This window comes from Sorex fumeus, unplaced genomic scaffold (genome assembly GCF_029834395.1).
Source record: "Sorex fumeus unplaced genomic scaffold, SorFum_2.1 ptg000054l, whole genome shotgun sequence".
Lineage (NCBI taxonomy): Eukaryota > Metazoa > Chordata > Mammalia > Eulipotyphla > Soricidae > Sorex > Sorex fumeus.
Genome location: NW_026606111.1, coordinates 352356 through 370355, shown reverse-complemented (window position 1 = coordinate 370355; position 18000 = coordinate 352356). Strand labels below are relative to the sequence as shown.

General features: G+C 63.8%; 3 protein-coding genes across 3 annotated transcripts in view; 1 reads left to right on the top strand and 2 right to left on the bottom strand.

The window, feature by feature from the left end:
• The window catches only part of ZBTB48 (zinc finger and BTB domain containing 48), a 299924-nt gene that overhangs the window by 196189 nt on the left and 85735 nt on the right, over positions 1-18000 (bottom strand). The gene's annotated exons all lie outside the window — the stretch shown is intronic.
• On the top strand, positions 2097-9300 carry ICMT (isoprenylcysteine carboxyl methyltransferase). The gene is made up of 5 exons (XM_056124965.1): positions 2097-2331; positions 3924-4012; positions 4343-4512; positions 5125-5342; positions 7237-9300. Exons 1-5 carry the CDS (start codon positions 2137-2139, stop codon positions 7417-7419), a joined length of 855 nt encoding a protein of 284 aa, XP_055980940.1. The 5' UTR covers positions 2097-2136; the 3' UTR covers positions 7420-9300.
• The window catches only part of RNF207 (ring finger protein 207), an 11314-nt gene continuing 2516 nt past the window's right edge, over positions 9203-18000 (bottom strand). Inside the window, exons 3-17 of the mRNA XM_056124973.1 lie at positions 16938-17082; positions 16774-16855; positions 16630-16705; positions 16432-16557; positions 16244-16290; positions 15756-15828; positions 15621-15689; positions 14680-14748; positions 14511-14608; positions 13456-13642; positions 13201-13386; positions 13054-13105; positions 12743-12860; positions 10559-10639; positions 9203-9880 (exon numbers count right to left, since the gene is read on the bottom strand). Of these exons, the coding sequence (XP_055980948.1) occupies positions 9721-9880; positions 10559-10639; positions 12743-12860; positions 13054-13105; positions 13201-13386; positions 13456-13642; positions 14511-14608; positions 14680-14748; positions 15621-15689; positions 15756-15828; positions 16244-16290; positions 16432-16557; positions 16630-16705; positions 16774-16855; positions 16938-17082 (1569 nt within the window). The 3' untranslated portion in view covers positions 9203-9720. The remainder of the gene's footprint in view (positions 9881-10558; positions 10640-12742; positions 12861-13053; positions 13106-13200; positions 13387-13455; positions 13643-14510; positions 14609-14679; positions 14749-15620; positions 15690-15755; positions 15829-16243; positions 16291-16431; positions 16558-16629; positions 16706-16773; positions 16856-16937; positions 17083-18000) is intronic.

Here is an 18000-nt window from a genome sequence, read left to right as displayed (position 1 = left end):
CTGTCCCCTATCCTGCCTTGGGCTTCCTCCCTCCTGCCTCTGGGCCTTCGCAGACTCCCTCCCTCCTCCTCCTTGCCCTTGCTCTCATTTCCAGGAGCTGCTGGCCCTCAGGGCCCAGAGACAAGACCTAGCTCCTGTGGCCTTGCCCTAGAGAGCCCTGCTGTCCCGACCTCCCATTTCTTCCCCTTTCCTGGGGTCCTTCTAGCGTCTGTCCATCCCTCTTTGGCTCCACCAGGGTTATTCTCATCACTTGCTTTTCTCTTTCATCATTGTACCGTGACCCCCAAGGTGGGAGTATGAACCCACAACAAGAACGGTCTGTGTGTTTGTGGGGGGTTGGGGGGTCCGTTTGCCTTGCACCTAGTCAAACCTAGTTTGATCCCCGGCTTCCCATACAGTCCCCTGAGCGATGCCAGGAGTAAACCTTGAGCATCACCTGGTTAGGCCAAAAAACAAACCAAAGTAAAGAAGGGGCCAGTGAGAGTCTCAGGATTGGTTTGCCCAAGTAGTACCAGGAATGCCTTTCCCCCTAAAAAGAGGCAGAGAGGAATTTCTGTTTATGTGTTTGGGCTACTGAAGGGGCTGGTACCAGGTCATTGCTCCTGGGGGCACGGAGGTCTGGGTCTGGGCTTCCTGCAAAGCCTGCACCCCAGCCCAAGAACAGGTTCTGATTATGACACCAATGTCGGGGGCCCAGAGACACAGAGACACAGAGAACCTGGCTCTGAGCTCAGGTTCGACCCCCAGCATTGCATGGTCCCTTGAGCCCAGCCAGAAATGCACCCCCCTCAATCACAGGCAGGAGTGATCTCCCAGCACTGCTGCCAGTGGCCCCCAAACAAACAAAAAGAAAATCATAGAGGCCAGAAACACAGAACAGAGGTGAAGGCTCTGCCTTACTCAGGATGGTTGGATCCCCGGCACCACCGGGAGTGATCCTTGAGCACAGCTTCGAGCGGGCCCCACCCCCTCCCGCAACAAACAATGTTGATTTTAGACAAGAGAGCCAGTACAAAACCAGCACCAGCCAGTTCTCCCACTGAAGACAACGCCACCGAGAGAGTGCGCTTCTATTTCCAACACCCTGTCAGGGTCACACGTTGCTTTATTTTCCCGGGTGAAGTCAGGCCCACATGATGAAGGTGCAGGGTGCCTTTTTATTTATTTATTTTTGCTTTTTGGGTCACACCTGGCGATGCACAGGGGCTCCTCCTGGTTCTGCACTCAGGAGTTACTCCTAGCTCTGCGCTCAGGAATTACTCCTGGTGGTGCTCGGGGGACCCTATGGGATGCTGGGAATCGAACCCTGGTCGGCCGCGTGCAAGGCAAACGCCCTCCCTGCTGTGCTATCACTCCAGCCCCTAAAAACAATTTCCTTATTGTATTTTTTTTTTTTGCTTTTTGGGTCACACCTGGCGATGCACAGGGGTTACTCCTGGCTCTGCACTCAGGAACCACCCCTGGCAGTGCTCAGGGGACCATATGGGATGCTGGGAATCGAACCTGGGTCGTACGCGTAAAAGGCAAACGCCCTACCCGCTGTGCAATTGCTCCAGCCCCTCTTATTGTATTTTTAATTAATTTATTTTTGCTTTTTTTGGGGGGGAGGGGGTCACACTTGGCGATGCTCAAAAGTTCCTCCTGGCTCTGAGCTCAGGAATGACTCCTGGCGGTGCTCAGGGGACCCTATGGGATGCTGGGAGTCGAACTAGAACTAGACTAGGGTCGGCCGCGTGCAAGGCAAACGCCCTCCCCTCTGGGCTATCTCTCCAGCCCCCCCAGGGCTGCCTTTTTAAAGGCCCGATAGAACACGAGTAGCAGTGACATCATGGGACAGCGTGCGCCCGGCTGGGGTTCAGAGGGGGCTACCCCGGGGGTAGCCTGCAAAGCCTGCACGCTCGGAGTCCGGCGCCAGCTCCGGACGGCGGCGGAGGGGGCGTGGCCTCGGGCGCGGGGCGTGGCCGGAAAGGGCGTGGCCCGGGCGGGGGCGGGGCGCGCCGGCCAAAGCCGGGTCCCCGCGGCGCTGCGCGGCGTTCTCGCGAGAGCGCGGTGCGGGCGGCTGCCCTTCGCGGCCGGCGTCGGCGGCGCGGGGCGCAGGCGCCGCGCTGGTCCCGGCTCCCGGGGCCGCCGTGCGCCATGGCGGGCGGCGGGGCGCGGGCTCCGCGGGGCCCCGAGGCGCGCCTCAGCCTGGCCGCCTTCCTGCTGGGCGCGTCGGTGCTCGCGCTGCCGCTGCTCACGCGCGCCGGCCTGCAGGGCCGCACGGGGCTGGCGCTCTACGTGGCGGGGCTCAACGCGCTGCTGCTGCTGCTCTACCGGCCGCCGCGCTACCAGGTGCGGGGGGCGCGGGGCGCGGCGGGGCCGGACGCGGCGAGGCAGGAGGGGTGGGGGGCGCGGGGGCCGGGCCGGGCCGGACCGGGCAGGACGGGGCGAGGCAGGACGGGGCGGAGGGCGCGGGGCTGGACCGGGCGGGGACGGGGCTGGGGGCGCGGGACTGGGAGTGGCAGGACGGGGCAGGGGTCGCGGGGTCCGGCGGGGCCGGACCGGGCAGGACGGGGCGAGGCAGGACGGGGTGGGGGTCGCGGGACTGGGGGTGGGGGTCTCGAGGCCGGGCGGAACCGGACGGGGCGAGGCAGGACGGGGCGGAGGGCGCGGGGCTGGGGGCGCGGGACTGGGAGTGGCAGGACGGGGCAGGGGTCGCGGGGGACGGGGCGAGGCAGGACGGGGCGGAGGGCGCGGGACTGGGGGGGTCTCGGGGCCGGGCGGGGCCGGACGAGGCGAGGCAGGACAGGGCGGGGGTCGTGGGGGCGGGGGGGGCGATGGGCTGGGCTGGGCGCGGGGCAGGGGCAGGACGGTACCGGGCAGGGTTGGGACTGGGGTCGCGGGACTGGGAGTGGCAGGACTGGGTGGGGGTCGCGGGGCTGGACGGGGCAGGGCCGGGCAGGACGGAGCAAGGGTCGTGGGGCAGGACGGGGCGGGGGACGCTGGGCTGGGCGCTGGACACGCCTCAGCCGAGCATGGGGGGGTGGGGGGGCGCGGGGGCCGGATGCGCGCCCGGTCTCGGGGTCACCGTTAGGCTCGGGGCCCGAGCTGGACGTCTCGCGTGGACGCCCAGCCAGCCCGGGGCAGAGTCCGGGGCAGGGTGGGGTCTGGACGCCTTGCGTGGACTCACCGCCCAGCCGGTCGGGGTGGGCCCGGGTGGGGACTCCAGCAGGGGCGACCTGACCTCCCCAGGGCATGTGCTGGAGCCCCCGAGCGCACGTGGTGGGCGGGATCCCGCGCCCTGGACAGGGCAAAGAGGTGGCCAGGCCGTCGGCCCGCAGTGTGGTGTGTGGGGGGGTGTGAAATGGTTCAGCAGCCATGGCACCTGCGTGTGGGGAGGGGAGCCGTGAGCCCACGTTCCTTTATATAATTCAGGGCGTGGGGGAGCCCTGCCCGCTGCAGGTGAAAGGGTGGGCGCTGGTGGAGGGAATGTGTCCTGGCTGGCACGGAGCTCCCCCCTGGCCCAGATTAGCCAGATGGACTTGGGGCGAACGGACCATTAGCCCAGACTGCAGCCCTACTGGTAATAGCCATCAGAGTGGTAACTGCAGCTCAGACTTGGGGTCTTTTGCCGGCAGGAGCAGCCTCACCCCGTCCTGCCATTCCTGTTGGGTGGATGGAGAAACCCCAGGGGCCCTAAGAGGTTAAGCGATTTGCCCAAGGTCATACCGCCACAGAAGGACGGGCCCGGGGCCTGAGTGATGAGATAGTGGGGAGGGCAGTGGCCTTACACACGCAGCTGACCCGGGTTCTATCCGTGGTATCCCAGCTGGTCCCCCGAGTACTGCCAGCTGTGAACTAAACACCACAGCAGGGTGGGTGGGCGGCTGGGTGGGTGCCCCCCGCCTGGTGGGAGCGCCCGCCTGAGTCACGGTGCCTTTCAGATCGCCATCCGCGCCTGCTTCCTGGGCTTCGTGTTTGGCTGTGGCCTGCTGCTGAGTTTTAGCCAGTCTTCCTGGAACCATTTTGGCTGGTAAGGGGTCCTTGGGCTGCGCGGGGCGGGTGGTGAGGCCCTGGGCTGCTCAGGGTGCAGGCTGAGAAGGGGCTGGGCCTCTCCCTGTGGTGCCCCTCAGCATCCCCGACCTGGACAGTAATAGTGGCTCAAGGGAAGGGCATGGTTTGCTGTGGTCCGTGCACTGAGCCCTCTCTCCTGCGGCCCCCTTCCTGGGTGTGATGTTGCCCAGGGACCCTGTTAGCTGCTGCCGGGCTTGGGTTGGGTTAGTTCGACCCTGTGAGCTTTGTGTCCACCCCAGCCCTTCCCGCGAGGCCCAGCCCCACCGCCGCCCTCTTTGACTCCGAGCAGGTACATGTGCTCTCTGTCTCTGTTCCACTACTCCGAGTACTTGGTCACGGCCGTCAACAACCCCAAGAGCCTGTCACTGGACTCCTTCCTCCTCAACCACAGCCTGGAGTACACGGTGGCCGCCCTGTCTTCCTGGATTGAGTTCACCCTGGAGAACATCTTCTGGCCGGGTGAGTGTGCCCTGCTGTCCGCCCTGGAGTGGGCCCGGGGGTGGCATGGGGGCCCGAGGACAGGCAGGGCTGGGCTCTCGTGGGCTGACCTTTGCCTGGTGACCGCCTGTGTCAGCCGGCAGCCGCACTACGGCCAGACGACAGAGGCGAGTGGCCGCTGTCCGTTTTCCAGGACTTGAGAACTTACTGGCCGGCAACTGTCACCAAAGCCCTTTAGGGTTGGGGTCCGGTCTGAGTTAGACCGTCCGCAGGGTCTGGAGAGACAGCGGGAGGGCTCTTGCCCGCGGCCATGCAGGTTCCAGCACACGGCGGGGTCCCTGAGCCCACCAGGAACGACCTATGCATGCAGAGCCCAGGGTGCTGTCGGGGGTGACCCCAGCCAAACTCAATAGTCGCAGCAGAGGAGCGCACACCCGCGTGCGGTGCCCAGGCCCTGGGAAGGTGCAGCTCAGGACAGCTCCATCCTTGCTTTCCGGTTTTGGTGCTCAGGAGTTACTCCCAGCTCTGCACGCGGGAATCACTCCTGGGGGTGCTCAGGAGAACACACCGTCAGTTAGGCGCCAGGGGAGGGCCAGGGCTGGGCCCTTCCCGACTGTCCCGCGTGTCCCGCAGAGCTGAAGCAGATCAGCTGGCTGAGCATCACGGGGCTGCTGATGGTGGTGTTTGGGGAGTGTCTGCGGAAGGCTGCCATGTTCACGGCGGGCTCCAACTTCAACCACGTGGTGCAGAACGAGAAGTCCGAGACCCACACGCTGGTGACCAGCGGCGTGTACGCGTGGTGCCGGCACCCCTCCTACGTCGGCTGGTTCTACTGGAGCATCGGCACGCAGGTACCGGGCCGCTTTCCTCTGCTCTGCGCTCGGGAGCAGTGCTCAGGGCTTCCTCGGGCAGCAGGTTTGGGGCCCACCCGCTGGGCTGGGCGTGAGAACTGGCTCCCCGCAGGACAGGTGCCCTCATGCCATGCTGCCCGGTTGCCAGACTTGTTCTTTCACACTCTGGAACTGACCTGAGGTACACGGACCCTACACGCCCCATTTCTGAGGGAGCGGTGCACTGGTTCCTGTGGGTGTCCAGGTTCTGGGGTCTCCTTTAAAGAGGGGGCTTAGGGGCTGGAGCAATAGCACAGCGGGTAGGTCGTCTGACTTGCACGCAGCCAACCCGGGTTTGATTCCCAGCATCCCATATGGTCCCCTGAGCACTGCCAGGAGTGGTTCCTGAGTGCAGAGCCAGGAGTAACCCCTGTGCATCGCCGGGTGTGACCCAAAAAGCCAAAAATAAATAAAGTGGGAGCTTAGGCCAAAGAGATAGCAGGGCGGGTGGGCACTTGCCTTGCACGTGCATGGCCTGGGTTCGATCCTTAGGCCCCACCCAGTGCCCTGAGCCCACCAGGACTGAGCCCTAAGAATGGCCAGGTGCCCTCTGCCAGGGCGTTGCTAACTGTCGGCTCCTGCTGCCTGCGCCCTCTGCCTCTTCCCTCAGACCTGGGTATGGGTGGGTGAGGGCAGAGAACAGGAAGCCCTGACCCTGCGGCTGGGAGCTCAGGGCTTCCCGTCCTGTGGGGCCGAGGGCCTGGCACCCAGGGACAGCAGGAGTGTGTGCTCACCCTGCCATCTCAGCTCTGGGACAGGCATGCGCGCTCGCCCGGCCATCTCTCGGCTGCAGGCCCAGCCTAGCTTGTTATTTTCGTTTTTATTTTTATTTTGGGGCCTCACCCAGGAATGCCCAGGGCTGACTCCTGGCTCTGTGCTCAGGATTTTGGGGAGTGCTCAGGGGATCATGTGGGGTGCCAGTGGTGGGCCCTGTGGAGGGCGAGCTGCCTCTCCCACTCTTCAGATCTGATCTTTTCCTTTTGACCTCACCTGGAGGTGCTCACGACTGCTCCCTGGGCAGTGCTTGTGAGACCCAGGGTGAGCGCGTGTCTGTGCTGACTGCGGCCCGCCAGGTGCCCCTTCCCAGCCTCAGCCTTGCTTCCTGTCTCTTTGTCTCTTGAATCTGCTTTTGGGCCGAGACTGAACCGAGCTTAGCACACACTGAGCCTCGGGGCCTCCCAGGCCCGGGCCCTGGGGGCTCCCTGACCACCTTGGGGGGCTAGCAGGCGGGTTCCTGTGTGTGCCTGGCCCCGAAGGTGACAGCGTGGTCTGAGAAACCAGGTCCGGAGCACTGACCCTGAGAACTGGACTCACTGGAGCCTCACTGCCAGGCTGGGCAGAACCATCTGGAAGGGCCACTTGAGGGTGCTGGCCCCTGGTGCTGGTGGGGGTCATCGGGTCCAGCCACCGCCGGGGACCATGTGGCGTCTTCCTTAAGGCTGGGGTGGACCTCGGCCCCCACCCAGAGCAGGGATTCCTGTGGGGGTCAGGCGCTGCCGGCTGCCTGGACAGTGGCAGAGGGTGGGGTTGGGGGCCAGAATCTGACCCTGGCGGCCAGAGTCATCCCCCTTGGGGGACACGTGGTAGGCAGCAGAGGGCTTCCGGTGCCCCTCCATGGCCTGGACACTTCTGAGAGTCGCTGGCGCCCTGGGTGGGGCCATGAGGGGGTGTCGGGTGGGCGTCGGAGAAGAGGGGACCCTGGGCAGGAGGGATGCCGGGTGGAGCCCTGGCTGCGGGGTCCCTGGCGCATCGCCTTCCTGCTCTCGCCTCATGGAGAAGAGGAGCCATGCTGCACGGAGGGCCGGGTTCGATGCTGTGGTGCCCGGCGTGCATGACCCGGCGTTCCCCCCTGCAGGTGGTGCTGTGCAACCCGCTGTGCGGCGTGGCCTACGCGCTCACCGTGTGGCGCTTCTTCCGGGACCGCACAGAGGAGGAAGAGATCTCGCTCATACACTTCTTCGGGGACGAGTACCTGGAATACAAGCGGCGGGTGCCCACGGGCCTGCCCTTCATCCGGGGTGTCAAGGTGGACCTCTGACCCACGAGGGCGGGCCCCACCCTTCCGAGGACCACCCATCTGCCGTGCCACCCCCTGCTCTCCTGAGGAACCACCTAGAGGCCAGGGTCCGAGAGAGGCGCGGCCGGGCCGTCTGCAGGGCCGGGATCCCAGGTGGCCCGGAGCAAACGTAGCAATAGCCTCGGGGCCCCGGGTGCCCCGGCCCCCGCACTCCTGAGCCACTGTGTGCTGCCGACTGACCCCCCTGCCCGCGGGCACGAGGCGCACGACACTCGCGTCCCCCCCACATGGCGGCTCTCCCCTCACGGCTCATCCTCACGCACAGCGGGCCGTGGTCTGGGGACGGGCGCGTCCTCGGCAGAGCCACGCGGCTCCCCCGTTCCCAGCGCGTTTACTCATCCGGTTTATATCAGTAGCAGCACGGATGCACGTGGACGCCACATTTCAGAACATGCCGCTCTGTCCGGAGAAAGACCGTAAACGCCACGGGGTCAGCCGGCCCGAGGGCAGTGCCCACGGAGACTCCGTTGTGAGGGGGTCTCCGGCACGGCAAACACCCTCCTCCCTTTCCCGAGCAAAGCTTAGGAGCCCCTGCTGTGCTGCACCCCTCCCCCATGCCCCCCGCCCTCATACACGATGCGTTTTGATGCGTTTTCCAGCCATCCGCGTACCCTCCTGCGCGCTCGCTCTCCCAAAGGGATCCTGGCGTTTGCAGCCGCACCCCGCAGGTCTGCCGGCATCTTTGGTTCTGTTTTCCAGTTTGGGGCTGAGTTGGGTTTGGTTTGGTTTTGCGAGGGAAGGTGTCGGGGTCCGTGGGGGGGCCCTCTCCAGCATCCCCGCGTGCGATACGAGCCCCACTAGTGCAGGGAATCGAGGTGGGGGGGGGTCTCGAGCCGGGGGGCGTGGCTGGCGCTCTGAGAGCGGCTCTAGCTGTGGACCGGAGAGGACCAGGCGGGCCCCCCGGCGACTCCTGCGTGCCGGGCAAGCACTCTGGCCGGAGCCCCGCGGGGCCGCCACCAGGAGAGCCACTTACCTTTCCGTGCCTACACGTCCCCATCTGCGGGATGGGGGTGATACCACCTACCTCACAGGGTGTTGCGAAGACTCGGAAGGACAGTGTCCAGGCTGTGACCCCAAAGCCGGGGCCCGTGGGAGGCCGCCCGGGCCGGCTGGACTGTGTCTGCGTTTCCTTGGACGCGGCGACAGCGCTTGTGTGGCTTCCTCCTTCGTTGTGCATACCAAAGAGGGTCACGGGGCTGCGGGCATGCTGCTGGGCACCAGGCGAGGAGCGGGCCACGAGGGTGGGAGCTCAGGGCGGGAAGCGGGGCACTGGGGTCCCTCCGGGCAGGGCACTTCTGGTACTGAAATCTTCAGGTTACTTGTAAAGCAGAGAATCGGGCTAACGAGGTACAGGCTTTGGGGGTACACCCAGGAGCTGCTTTGCCTGTTTACCTCACGGGAAACCGTCTCTTGAGAGTTTTCTGCACTGTAGGCCCTGCCCAGAACCAGACTACGGGGGGGGGCGGGGGGTTCGCACCAGCGCAGCTCGGAGCAGAGACGCAACGCCCCGCACCCCCTTCCTGGTCTGCGCATCCCGGGCCCCTCCACAGCGCGGTTAGATTAGAGTCCCCGGGTCCCTGCTCCTGCCCCAGGGGCCGCTGACCCCCAGGCACTTCCCTGCGGCCTTAGCGCACTGCGGTGGCCAGGCCACCCCCATGGGGGTCCCAAGCGCTTGCTTTTGAGGAAGCTGCCCCATAGCTAGGAGAGTAACAGTTAATGGAGTAATTCTTCTACTCTTCTTTTTACATGCAGAAATGTTTATTTAAATATTTTAAATGGAATTTTCTTTCACAGATACTGACTATTCTTTCCAATTCTTAAAATAAAATGTACTTGATTTCACTTTGTGCTGATGGGCTGGCTGCCCAAGGTATCCGGGATCCTGTTGCTTTGGCGAAGAAACACTCAGACTCTCCCCCACGCCATAAACGAAGACGAGCTTTTGTGCTGAAGGTCCCAGGGTGGGGCCTTGGGCAGGCCTGCCAGCGGCTGGAAAGGTGGCAGGGAGGCACTCACTTTGGTGCTGAGTGGCCGGGCTTGCAGAGTGAGCACATGTCGATACACTGCGAGCGCTGAGAGACGTGTGCACATGCGAACTTTGCATGTGTGTAAGACTGGGCATGTATATGGGTAGGGGTGTTTGTGTGTGCGGGTGTGCATGAGTGAGGTTGAGTGCGTATATACTTGCGTGTGAATTGTGTGCTGAGTGGGACTGTGTGACTGCATGTATGTTGCATGCATGCAGGTTGCCGGCCCGGCGCTCTATGCAGGCAGGTCTCTCCGCGCGGGCACATCGCCCACCACCTTCTGCTTTGGTCTCTGATGCTCTTTATTTTTCAGCGGCTCTTCAGCGAGGCAGCTCGGGCTCCAGCCGGTCCCTCTCGGCTCCGCAGTCTTCTCCGGGATGCACCCCAGGTCATTCCTAAGGGAGAATGCCCCTGGGCTCTGCCTGCTGAAACCCTTCCCTGGGTCCTCCATGGCCCTCTGCTGCCCACCAGGGCTTCAGGGGGAGAGGTGGCGTCACGGACAGGCCAAGTGTTGCTGGTGATCACCGGAGACCAGCAGCCTCAGTGAGGGTGTAACACTGAACTCGACTGACCGCAGAACCCTGAGGCCCTCCAGGAGCCATGGAGAAAGGGACTGCCCCCCAAGTTCACAGGGTCCTCGCACAGCACCCCTCATCCCAGGATTAACTCAGTTCACCGGGGCAAGCCTCGGCTGGGACCCAGATGGTGCTTATCTGTTGCCGGGGCTTCCCAGGTGGGGCTCAGGCTGACCTGGAATCCTGAGAATGACAGACGGGCACAGGGACCGCCCCCCCCATCCAGTCCCAGCCATGGGCCATGTCTTTCCAGTCAGAACCTCTGACCCCGTATGTGTTGTTCAGGGTCACCCCAGCAGTGCTCAGGGCTGATCCCTGGCCCTGTACACAGGATTTGGTGATGGGGATCAAACCCAGTGCCTCACCTGCTGTAGCCCGTATCTTACTAACAGGACAGGAGAGAGACAGGCCATGGCGGGGAGGGGAGGGGCGCGCCGTCTGGCCTGTCTCTGCTGTGTGAGGGACTCGTGGCTCCTGGGATGGGCAGGACCTGCTTACCTGGGCAGGGCCTCGCCATCTACACCCTCCTCGTCCATGCTTTGGAGGTGTTCTGCCTGCTCATCCACAGGGGCCTGGAGCCTGTGAGAGAAGCCAGCATTGGGGTCCGGCGGCCTGCGGAGGCCACGCACAAGCCCAGTACCCGTGGACACTGCAGGGCCTGCCCGGGGCTCAGGGTCAGGCTGTACCCCTGGGGACAGGCTGAGGGCTGGGCAGTGCTGTGCCAACCAGGTGCCTGGGCAGTGGACTCCTGTGGACACTCAAGCTGACAGCACAGTGTCTACCAGCCGTCAGAGGCGGCAGGAAGGTTCCAGAAGGAGCCAGGCCCACTTCATTAGGATACAAAGGTCATCAGGATAGGGCTGGGAAAGGCGGGAGACCCACCCTGCTGATGGAGCTGGGGGGAGTGGGGACAGGAAGGAGACCCACAGTATTTTTGGATTTTCGTGGTTTGGTGGGTTTGTACTTAGGAATTGCTCCTGGCGGTGCTCAGGGGTCATATGTGATGTCAGAGATAGAACCCGGGTCGCCATGTGCCAGGCAAATGCTCTGCCCTTTGTACTTTCTCTCCAGCCCTAGGAGTTGGGCAGTTTATGGAGCTTGGAGTGACCTGGAAACCAGTTTTTTGTGTTATTTTTAGTGGTGTGTGTGTGTGTGTGGTTTCTGAGCACACCCAGTGGTGCTCGGGTTTTCCCCGGCTCCCTGTGCTCAGGGATTACTCCTGATGGGAGTGAGCTCAGAGCACCTTATTCTGTGTTGAGGATTGAGGTCGGCTGCCTGCAAGACAAAAGCCTGGGAAAGCCAGTTTTGAAGTGAAGAGCTGGAGCAGTAGCACAGCGGGGAGGGCGGCTGCCTTGCCCTCTCCGACCAGGGTTTGACCTCCAGCATCCCACCTGGTGCCCCAAGCCCCACCCGGAGTGATCCCTACACAGGGACCTGAGCATTGCCGGGTGTGACCCCAAAACAAGTTTTGAGGTGGGGGAGGTGTGGGCAGCACAAACCACCCAAAGAAGCTTCTGGACCTAGTCTGGACCTTTAGCTGGGGAGGTGGGGGGACGGGGACTCCAGGTCTGTCTGTCTAGGGGTGGTGCGTGGAGCCCGGGGAGATTCGGGGTAGGCGGAGTGGGGGCCGCCGGCGGCTCAGAGGTCACTGAGCAGGTGTAAGGCGTGGCCGGCCAGTAGGGTGCAGTGGCTGGGGCGTGAGCAGCCGTGTCCAGGCCAGCTCCTGCCCCTCCCCTGCCCAGACACCTGAGGCCGTGCCTTTTCCGCAGAGCTGCGGGTGCCAGCACAGTGCCAGAAGGCCGGGCCAGTTCTGCCATGGACTGGTCCCTGCAGCACGTCTGCCCATGGCTAAGACGTGGTCTTGTCACTCTTAACACCTCCTGCGCACAGTTTTGAGAACCCTAGCTCTCTGGAAATGTGGCCAAGGAAACTCCTCTGAGTCCAGAGTCCCGGAACAGCCTGGCGTTCTCATGATGCCCACCAAGAAGTGTCTTCTGCTTCAACCCACTCCTCAGGCCCCCAGGGGTGCAATGCGCCTCAAATTCACAGCAGCCCATATACCTGCCCTGGCTCAAGCCCCCTAACCTGCTCACTGACCCCCCAAACGGGGCTCTTCCGCTAGCCAGAGATACTGGACAGGGGTTTAGGCACTGGCCTTGCATATACCCGAGCCAGGTTCAATCTCAGCACTGTGGGGTCCCCTGAGTCCCACCAGGAGTGAGCCCTGAGCACCGCTAATGAGAGCCCTGCGCACAGAGCCAGGAGTAAGCCCTGAGGAAGGAGCCAAGAGTCAGCCCTGAGCCCCACCAGGAGTCAGCCCTGAGCACAGAGCCAGGAGTAAGTCTTGAATCCTAACAGGATACCCCTGAGCACAGAGTCAGGAGTGAGCCCTGAGCACAGAGCTGGGAGTCATCCCTGAGCCCTGAGCCGGGAGTCAGCCCTGAGCACAGAGCCAGGAGTCAGCCCTGAGCACCGCCAGGTGTGACCTATAAACAACATCAAATAAACTGCAGTGCTCTGGCCCAGTGGGATCCCCGCCAGAGGCTCTCCGGGTTTTGTTTTGGGGTCACACCGAGCAGTGCTTGGGGATCACTCCTGCCTCTGCACCAGAGGTTGCTCCTTCCAGCGCTGGTCAGAGCCCTTGGGAAGGAAGTGTCTCGCCTGGGCCCGGTCCCCACTCACCTGGGCTCCAGCCGCTCCTTCACCTTGGCGATGGAGCGCACGTAGGGCGTGATCTGCATGGTGATGGTGGTCAGGCACTTGTTCTCCTGCTTCAGCTGCACCAGGTCATGGAGCTGGGCTGCGAGGGCCAAGGCCGGGGCCTCACTCAGCTCACCAGCTGGGGCCAGGCGGGACTCTGCAGGCTGGAGGGAGGGAGGTGCTAAGGGGAGCCGCAAGGGGGCCCTGGTTAGTGGGGTGCTGGCTCCCTGCGCCTGAGGCCGTGTGGGTTAGGGTCAGCCCAGGGGTTCAGGCTGTGCAGCCCCCGCCGGGACCTTCATAAATCTCCTGCTCATTAGCCACGCGCTGGTAGGATTCCTCCCAGATCTGAAAGAGAAAAGGGCTTGTGGCAGGTGCTGCCAAGTTGGAGTTCCCTGCAGCCACGTGAGCCAGCCAGAACCCCAGCGGGGCGGGTGGGCTACCTCCTGGAAGACGGCGCGCATGCCCTGCACGCAGGCGTACTCCGCGGCGATCTGCGCGTCCACCTGCAGGGCCTTGTGCAGAATGTCCCCCATGATCTCGGCCTTGATGAGCGAGTGGTGCTTGGTGAGGTCCCGGTGCAGCTCCTGGACCTGGTCCTTCAGGTTCTGCATCTCAGCCTGCAGGCGCTGCGCGGAGAGGCGGTGAGCGCAGGGCTGCCCGGGGGCGGCGCCTCAGGGCTCCCTCCAGGCGCTCACCCGGTAGGAGGCCTCGTAGTGGCGGCAGTGCTCCGCGAAGGGCGAGTCCTCGCCGGCCGACAGCAGCACCTTGGTGCTGATGGAGCGGTGCAGCGTGGGCTTCTGGACCGGCGAGCCCAGCGCCTTGCCCACCGGGGACGGGCAGCTGGGCCCCGTTAGCGCCTTGGGGCCTGCGCCCCCGGCCAGCCTGGGAGAGAGACCGCGGGGACGCAGATGCCCGGCGGGAATGGCCTCCCCTGCCCAACCTGCCACTCAGGGCTCCGCACTGGACCCCGGAACCACCGGGAGCCCCGGCAAGGACATCAGCACGGGGTTTTCACATGAGCGAGGGAGATGTCCATGTGCCCGACGCCCCGGAAAGAGTCTGTTCTCTGTAGGACCCCGGTGCCCCAGGACTGGCCACTGAGACTACTCTGAGCGCACCGCATAGGGGTTTCTCCCAGCTTCCCGGGCTCCCGGCCCGCCCATAGCCAAGCAGCTCCAGGTGGGACTCTCCATCAGGCGCCACCCCAGGCCCCACCCCATACCAGGCACCACACCCATCCACGGTTCCACCCATCTCACGCTCCTCCCACCAGGCCCCACCCCACCCAGGCCCCACCCACCAGGCTCCGCCCATCTCAGACTCCACCCACCAGGGCTCCACCCATTTCAGGCTCCACCCCATGCCCGACTCCACCCACAAGGCTCCACCCATCTCAGGCTCCACCCATCTCAGGTTCCACCCACCCAGGCCCCCCCTCCACCTTAGGCTCCTCCCATCTCAGGCTCCACCCATTTGGGCTCCAACCATCTCAACTCCACCCACCAAGGCTCCACCCACCCCGGCCCAACCCCGTCTTAGACTCCACCCACCCCGGCTCTAACCCCCTCAGGCTCCACTAGTTTAGGCTCCGCCCACCAAGGCTCCACCCTCCAGGTGCCGCATCTCAGGCCCCGCCCACAAGGCTCCTCTCCCGCCGGCTCCACTCCCGCTTCGGAGTCGGACTGAGCCTCCTTGCAGAGCGGCCCGCATAGCTCGCGGGCGGCCGCCACACCCCGTCCCCGCTACTCACGTGTTGGGGGCGACCCCGGCCCCTGCCGCCCGCCGTGGTCCCAGCAGCAGCAGCGGCTCCAGGCAGCGCGCGAACTCGGCGCGGTGGTCGCTGGCGATCTGGGCAGCGAGGCGGGGTGAGGGCCCCGCGCGCCGGCCCACCCGCGCTCCCCGCCCGGCCCCGGGCGCACCTTACTGCTCTGCGCGGGCCGGAGCCGGTGCGGCCGCGTCACGATGCCCTGCAGCCGCTCTATCAGCTCCTGCGGGCGGTCAGGGGCGGGGACAGCGGGGGCCGCGTCGGCGGGAGCCTCAGCCCCCTCCACGGGGACCCCCCCCCACACACAGGCCGGTGCTGCGGGTGGCGCTCCGGAGGACGGCACCCTGGGGAGCAGAGCTGCTTTGCGTGAACTGGGGCGGGGGCTGGTTTTTGCGGTGCTTGGGGTTACCCCTGGTTCTTTGCTCAGGGATCACTACCAGCGAAGCCCTGGTGGCCTCCTGCAGGGCAAAGACCCTTCCTGCTGTAGGAAAACTCTGGCCCTTGGTGTGCTTTTCTTTTCTTTTTATTTTTTTGGCTTTTGGGGTCACACCTAGCGATGCACAGGGGTTACTCCTGGCTCTGCACTCAGGAGTTACTCCTGGTGGTGCTCAGGGGACCATATGGAATGCTGGGAATCGAACCAGGGTCAGCCGCTGCAAGGTAAACGCCCTCCCTGCTGTGCTATCTCTCCAGCCCCTGGTGTGCTTTTCTTTTCTTTTTCTTTTTCAGAAAATTGGGGGGGGTTCACTTCCGCTGATACAAATTCCACTAATCAGGCTGGACCATCAGACCTAGGTGTTTGGATGTATTACTGGGGGACCCCAGGGAGACCCCAAGGGTGCTGGGGGTGGCAATGCCGAGAGAAGCTGGTGACTGAACTGGGGACTGGAGTTTGTGCCTGTGCTCTGCACTTGGGGCCATCTCCAGAGACTGGTTGGTTTGTGAACGGTCAGAGCACTTGCTGTGCAGTGAGGTTTGGGAAGCCCCAGGAGCAGGGGGGAGGGGGGACAATCAGCTGCCTCCAAACAGGGCAGGGAGGGGGAAGAAGGGGAAGCAGGGACCACTATTCTGGCCCCCACTGGAGCAGGAACTCACATAGCCCAGGTCCAGGAACTCCGCTTTGTTGGCCAAGCTGAGGAAGGAGGAGCAGATGACCAGGTGGACCTGCAGGGGTGGGGGAAGCAGCTCAGTGCCAGCAGGGGGTGCTGCCCCCCCACCCCCCCCACGTACCTGCAGGGTGGGCAGCAGAGTGGCCAGGTGGGTCAGCTGTTCCTTGAAAGCCTTGTCCTTCTCTTCATACTGACTGGGGGGTACAGACGGTCTTATCTCCAGCTCAGGACTACCCAGCCCCATTCATGATACCCACTTCCCTGTGTCCCTGTCTCCTCTCACGGAACAGACACCTGGATGTGGGCAGTAGAACCTGCCCAACTAGGAGCCAGGGATGGGCAAGGGGGTGTCGCCCCCTCACCTCTGCACAGCCTGGAAGGGGAGCCTGTCCCCCCTCACCTCTGCACAGCCTGGAGGGGGTGCTTGCCCCCCTCACCTTTGCACAGCCTAGTGCCTGCCCCCCTCATCTCTGCACAGCCTGAAGGGAGTGCCCACTCCCCTCACCTCTGCACAGCCTGGAGGAGGAGCCCACCCCCTTCACCTCTGCACAGCTTGGTGCCCGCCCCCTCACCTCTGCACAGCCTGGAAGGGAACCCACCCCTACTCACCTCTGCACAGCCTGGAGCAGCAGCGCCTTCCTCTCTGCCAGCTTTTCCTGCGGGGACCACGGGCTGCTGAGGCACCACTGCCCAGAGGCTCAGGCATTCTCCCAAGAGCTCCCCCAGGGCATCTTCCCTGACACCCCAGCCCAGGGTCAGTCCCTGCTGGCAGGAGCAGGTCCCACGGCCCCTCTCACCTGCATGCTGCTGAACAGGGCATGGATAGCAGCCTCCTCGTCCGCTGCGCTCCGCCGCACCTCCTCGACCATGGCCTGCAGCAGTGCGATGGCCTCGCGGGTGGCCGTCTGCAGGGCCTTCACCGCCTGGGGACAGGACAGGTGGCCTCAGAGAGGTAGGCACGGGCACCCCCGACCCGGGCAGACCCCTGCACTCACCAGCACGGCCTGCTCCAGCCGCTCACAGCCCTGCACGTAGGCTGATTCCAGGTCCACGCAGTGCGCGCGACTTTCCCTGCGGGAACCCGCAGTGAGCCCTGCGCCTGCCCCCCAGACCCGACCCCCCGTGCTGCCTTCACTCACCCCTGCATGTCCCGGAAGCAGCGGATACACAGCAGAGACTTTTTGTCGGTGGAGAACATGATGTAAGGTTCCGCGTGCAAGGCTGAGGATTGCGGGGAGAAGCATCAGGGCCCGCGGCGGCCCCGCCCCACCCCGCGTCGGACCCCAGCCTGCGCCCCACTCACCACATTTGGGGAGCACGTCGGGGCTGCGCTGACCCAGAACCACGACGTCGTGGCGCGCGAACATGCGCGCCCGGTGCGTCTCCTCCCGGCAGCGCGCGCACAGCGGCTGCCCGCACGTGTTGCAGAAATACGTGGTGTCGGCATCCTGCGGGTAGAACGGGGGCTCAGCCTCCCTCAACGCGGGGTGCCGAGCCCCACCCGGTGTCCTCCGCGTTGCAGCCTCCGCTCATTCTCGAGTCACTCTCTGAGATTCCCTCGCACAGTTCTGGAGGGTGCCCGGTCTGCCTGTTTCACAGGTAGGAACACTGAGGCTGAAAGCACGCCCAGTGAGGGGCAGATGCTCCCAATGAGCTCGAAGAGGCTGTTTCAGGGGTGGGAGGAAAGGGCAGGAGCTGTTCACAGTTTGACCCATCTGATGTTGAGTGTGGGGGGGCTTGGGACCACGCGTGCAGTGTTGGTGTTCCTGGCACTGTGCTTAGAGACTTCTTCGGGGTCGCTCCTGGCATTGCTCAGGGGAATAAATGCAGAGCCCGGGATTGGGCTGGCGCCAGCCATGTGCAAGGCAAGAGCCTTAACCCCTGATCTGACTCTGCCCCCCCAAATGTTGAGTGTTCAATGCGAACCACAGCACCCAAAAGGAGAGAGAGAACAAAAGGGAATGCCCTGCCACAAAGGCGGTATGGAGGAGGTGGGAGGGATACTGGGATCAGTGGTGGTGGAGAATGGGCACTGGTGGAGGGATGGGTACTTGATCATTGTATAACTGAAGCCCAAGTACAAAAACTTGTAAGTTTACAACTGTACCTCATGGTGTTTCACTAATAAAAATTTTTTAAAAAATTAAATAAAAAATGTTGAGTAGGGTTGGAGAGATAGCATAGCGGGTAGGGCGTTTGCCTTGCACACAGCCGACCCGGGTTCAATTCCCAGCATCCCATATGGTCCCCTGAGCACCGCCAGGAGTAACTCCTGAGTGCAGAGCCAGGCGTAACTCCTGTGCATAGCCGGGTGTGACCCAAAGGTAAAGGTAAGGTAAGGTAAAGGCCCTCCCGTTGTTCATCGA

Bases quoted from the DNA above. Each gene is read 5' to 3' on its own strand.
- ICMT (XM_056124965.1), top strand. From the start codon at position 2,137: ATGGCGGGCGGCGGGGCGCGGGCTCCGCGGGGCCCCGAGGCGCGCCTC. The intron at 4,013-4,342 runs GTAAGGGGTCCT...GACTCCGAGCAG, and splicing joins TCCTGGAACCATTTTGGCTG to GTACATGTGCTCTCTGTCTC. The intron at 5,343-7,236 runs GTACCGGGCCGC...TCCCCCCTGCAG, and splicing joins ACTGGAGCATCGGCACGCAG to GTGGTGCTGTGCAACCCGCT.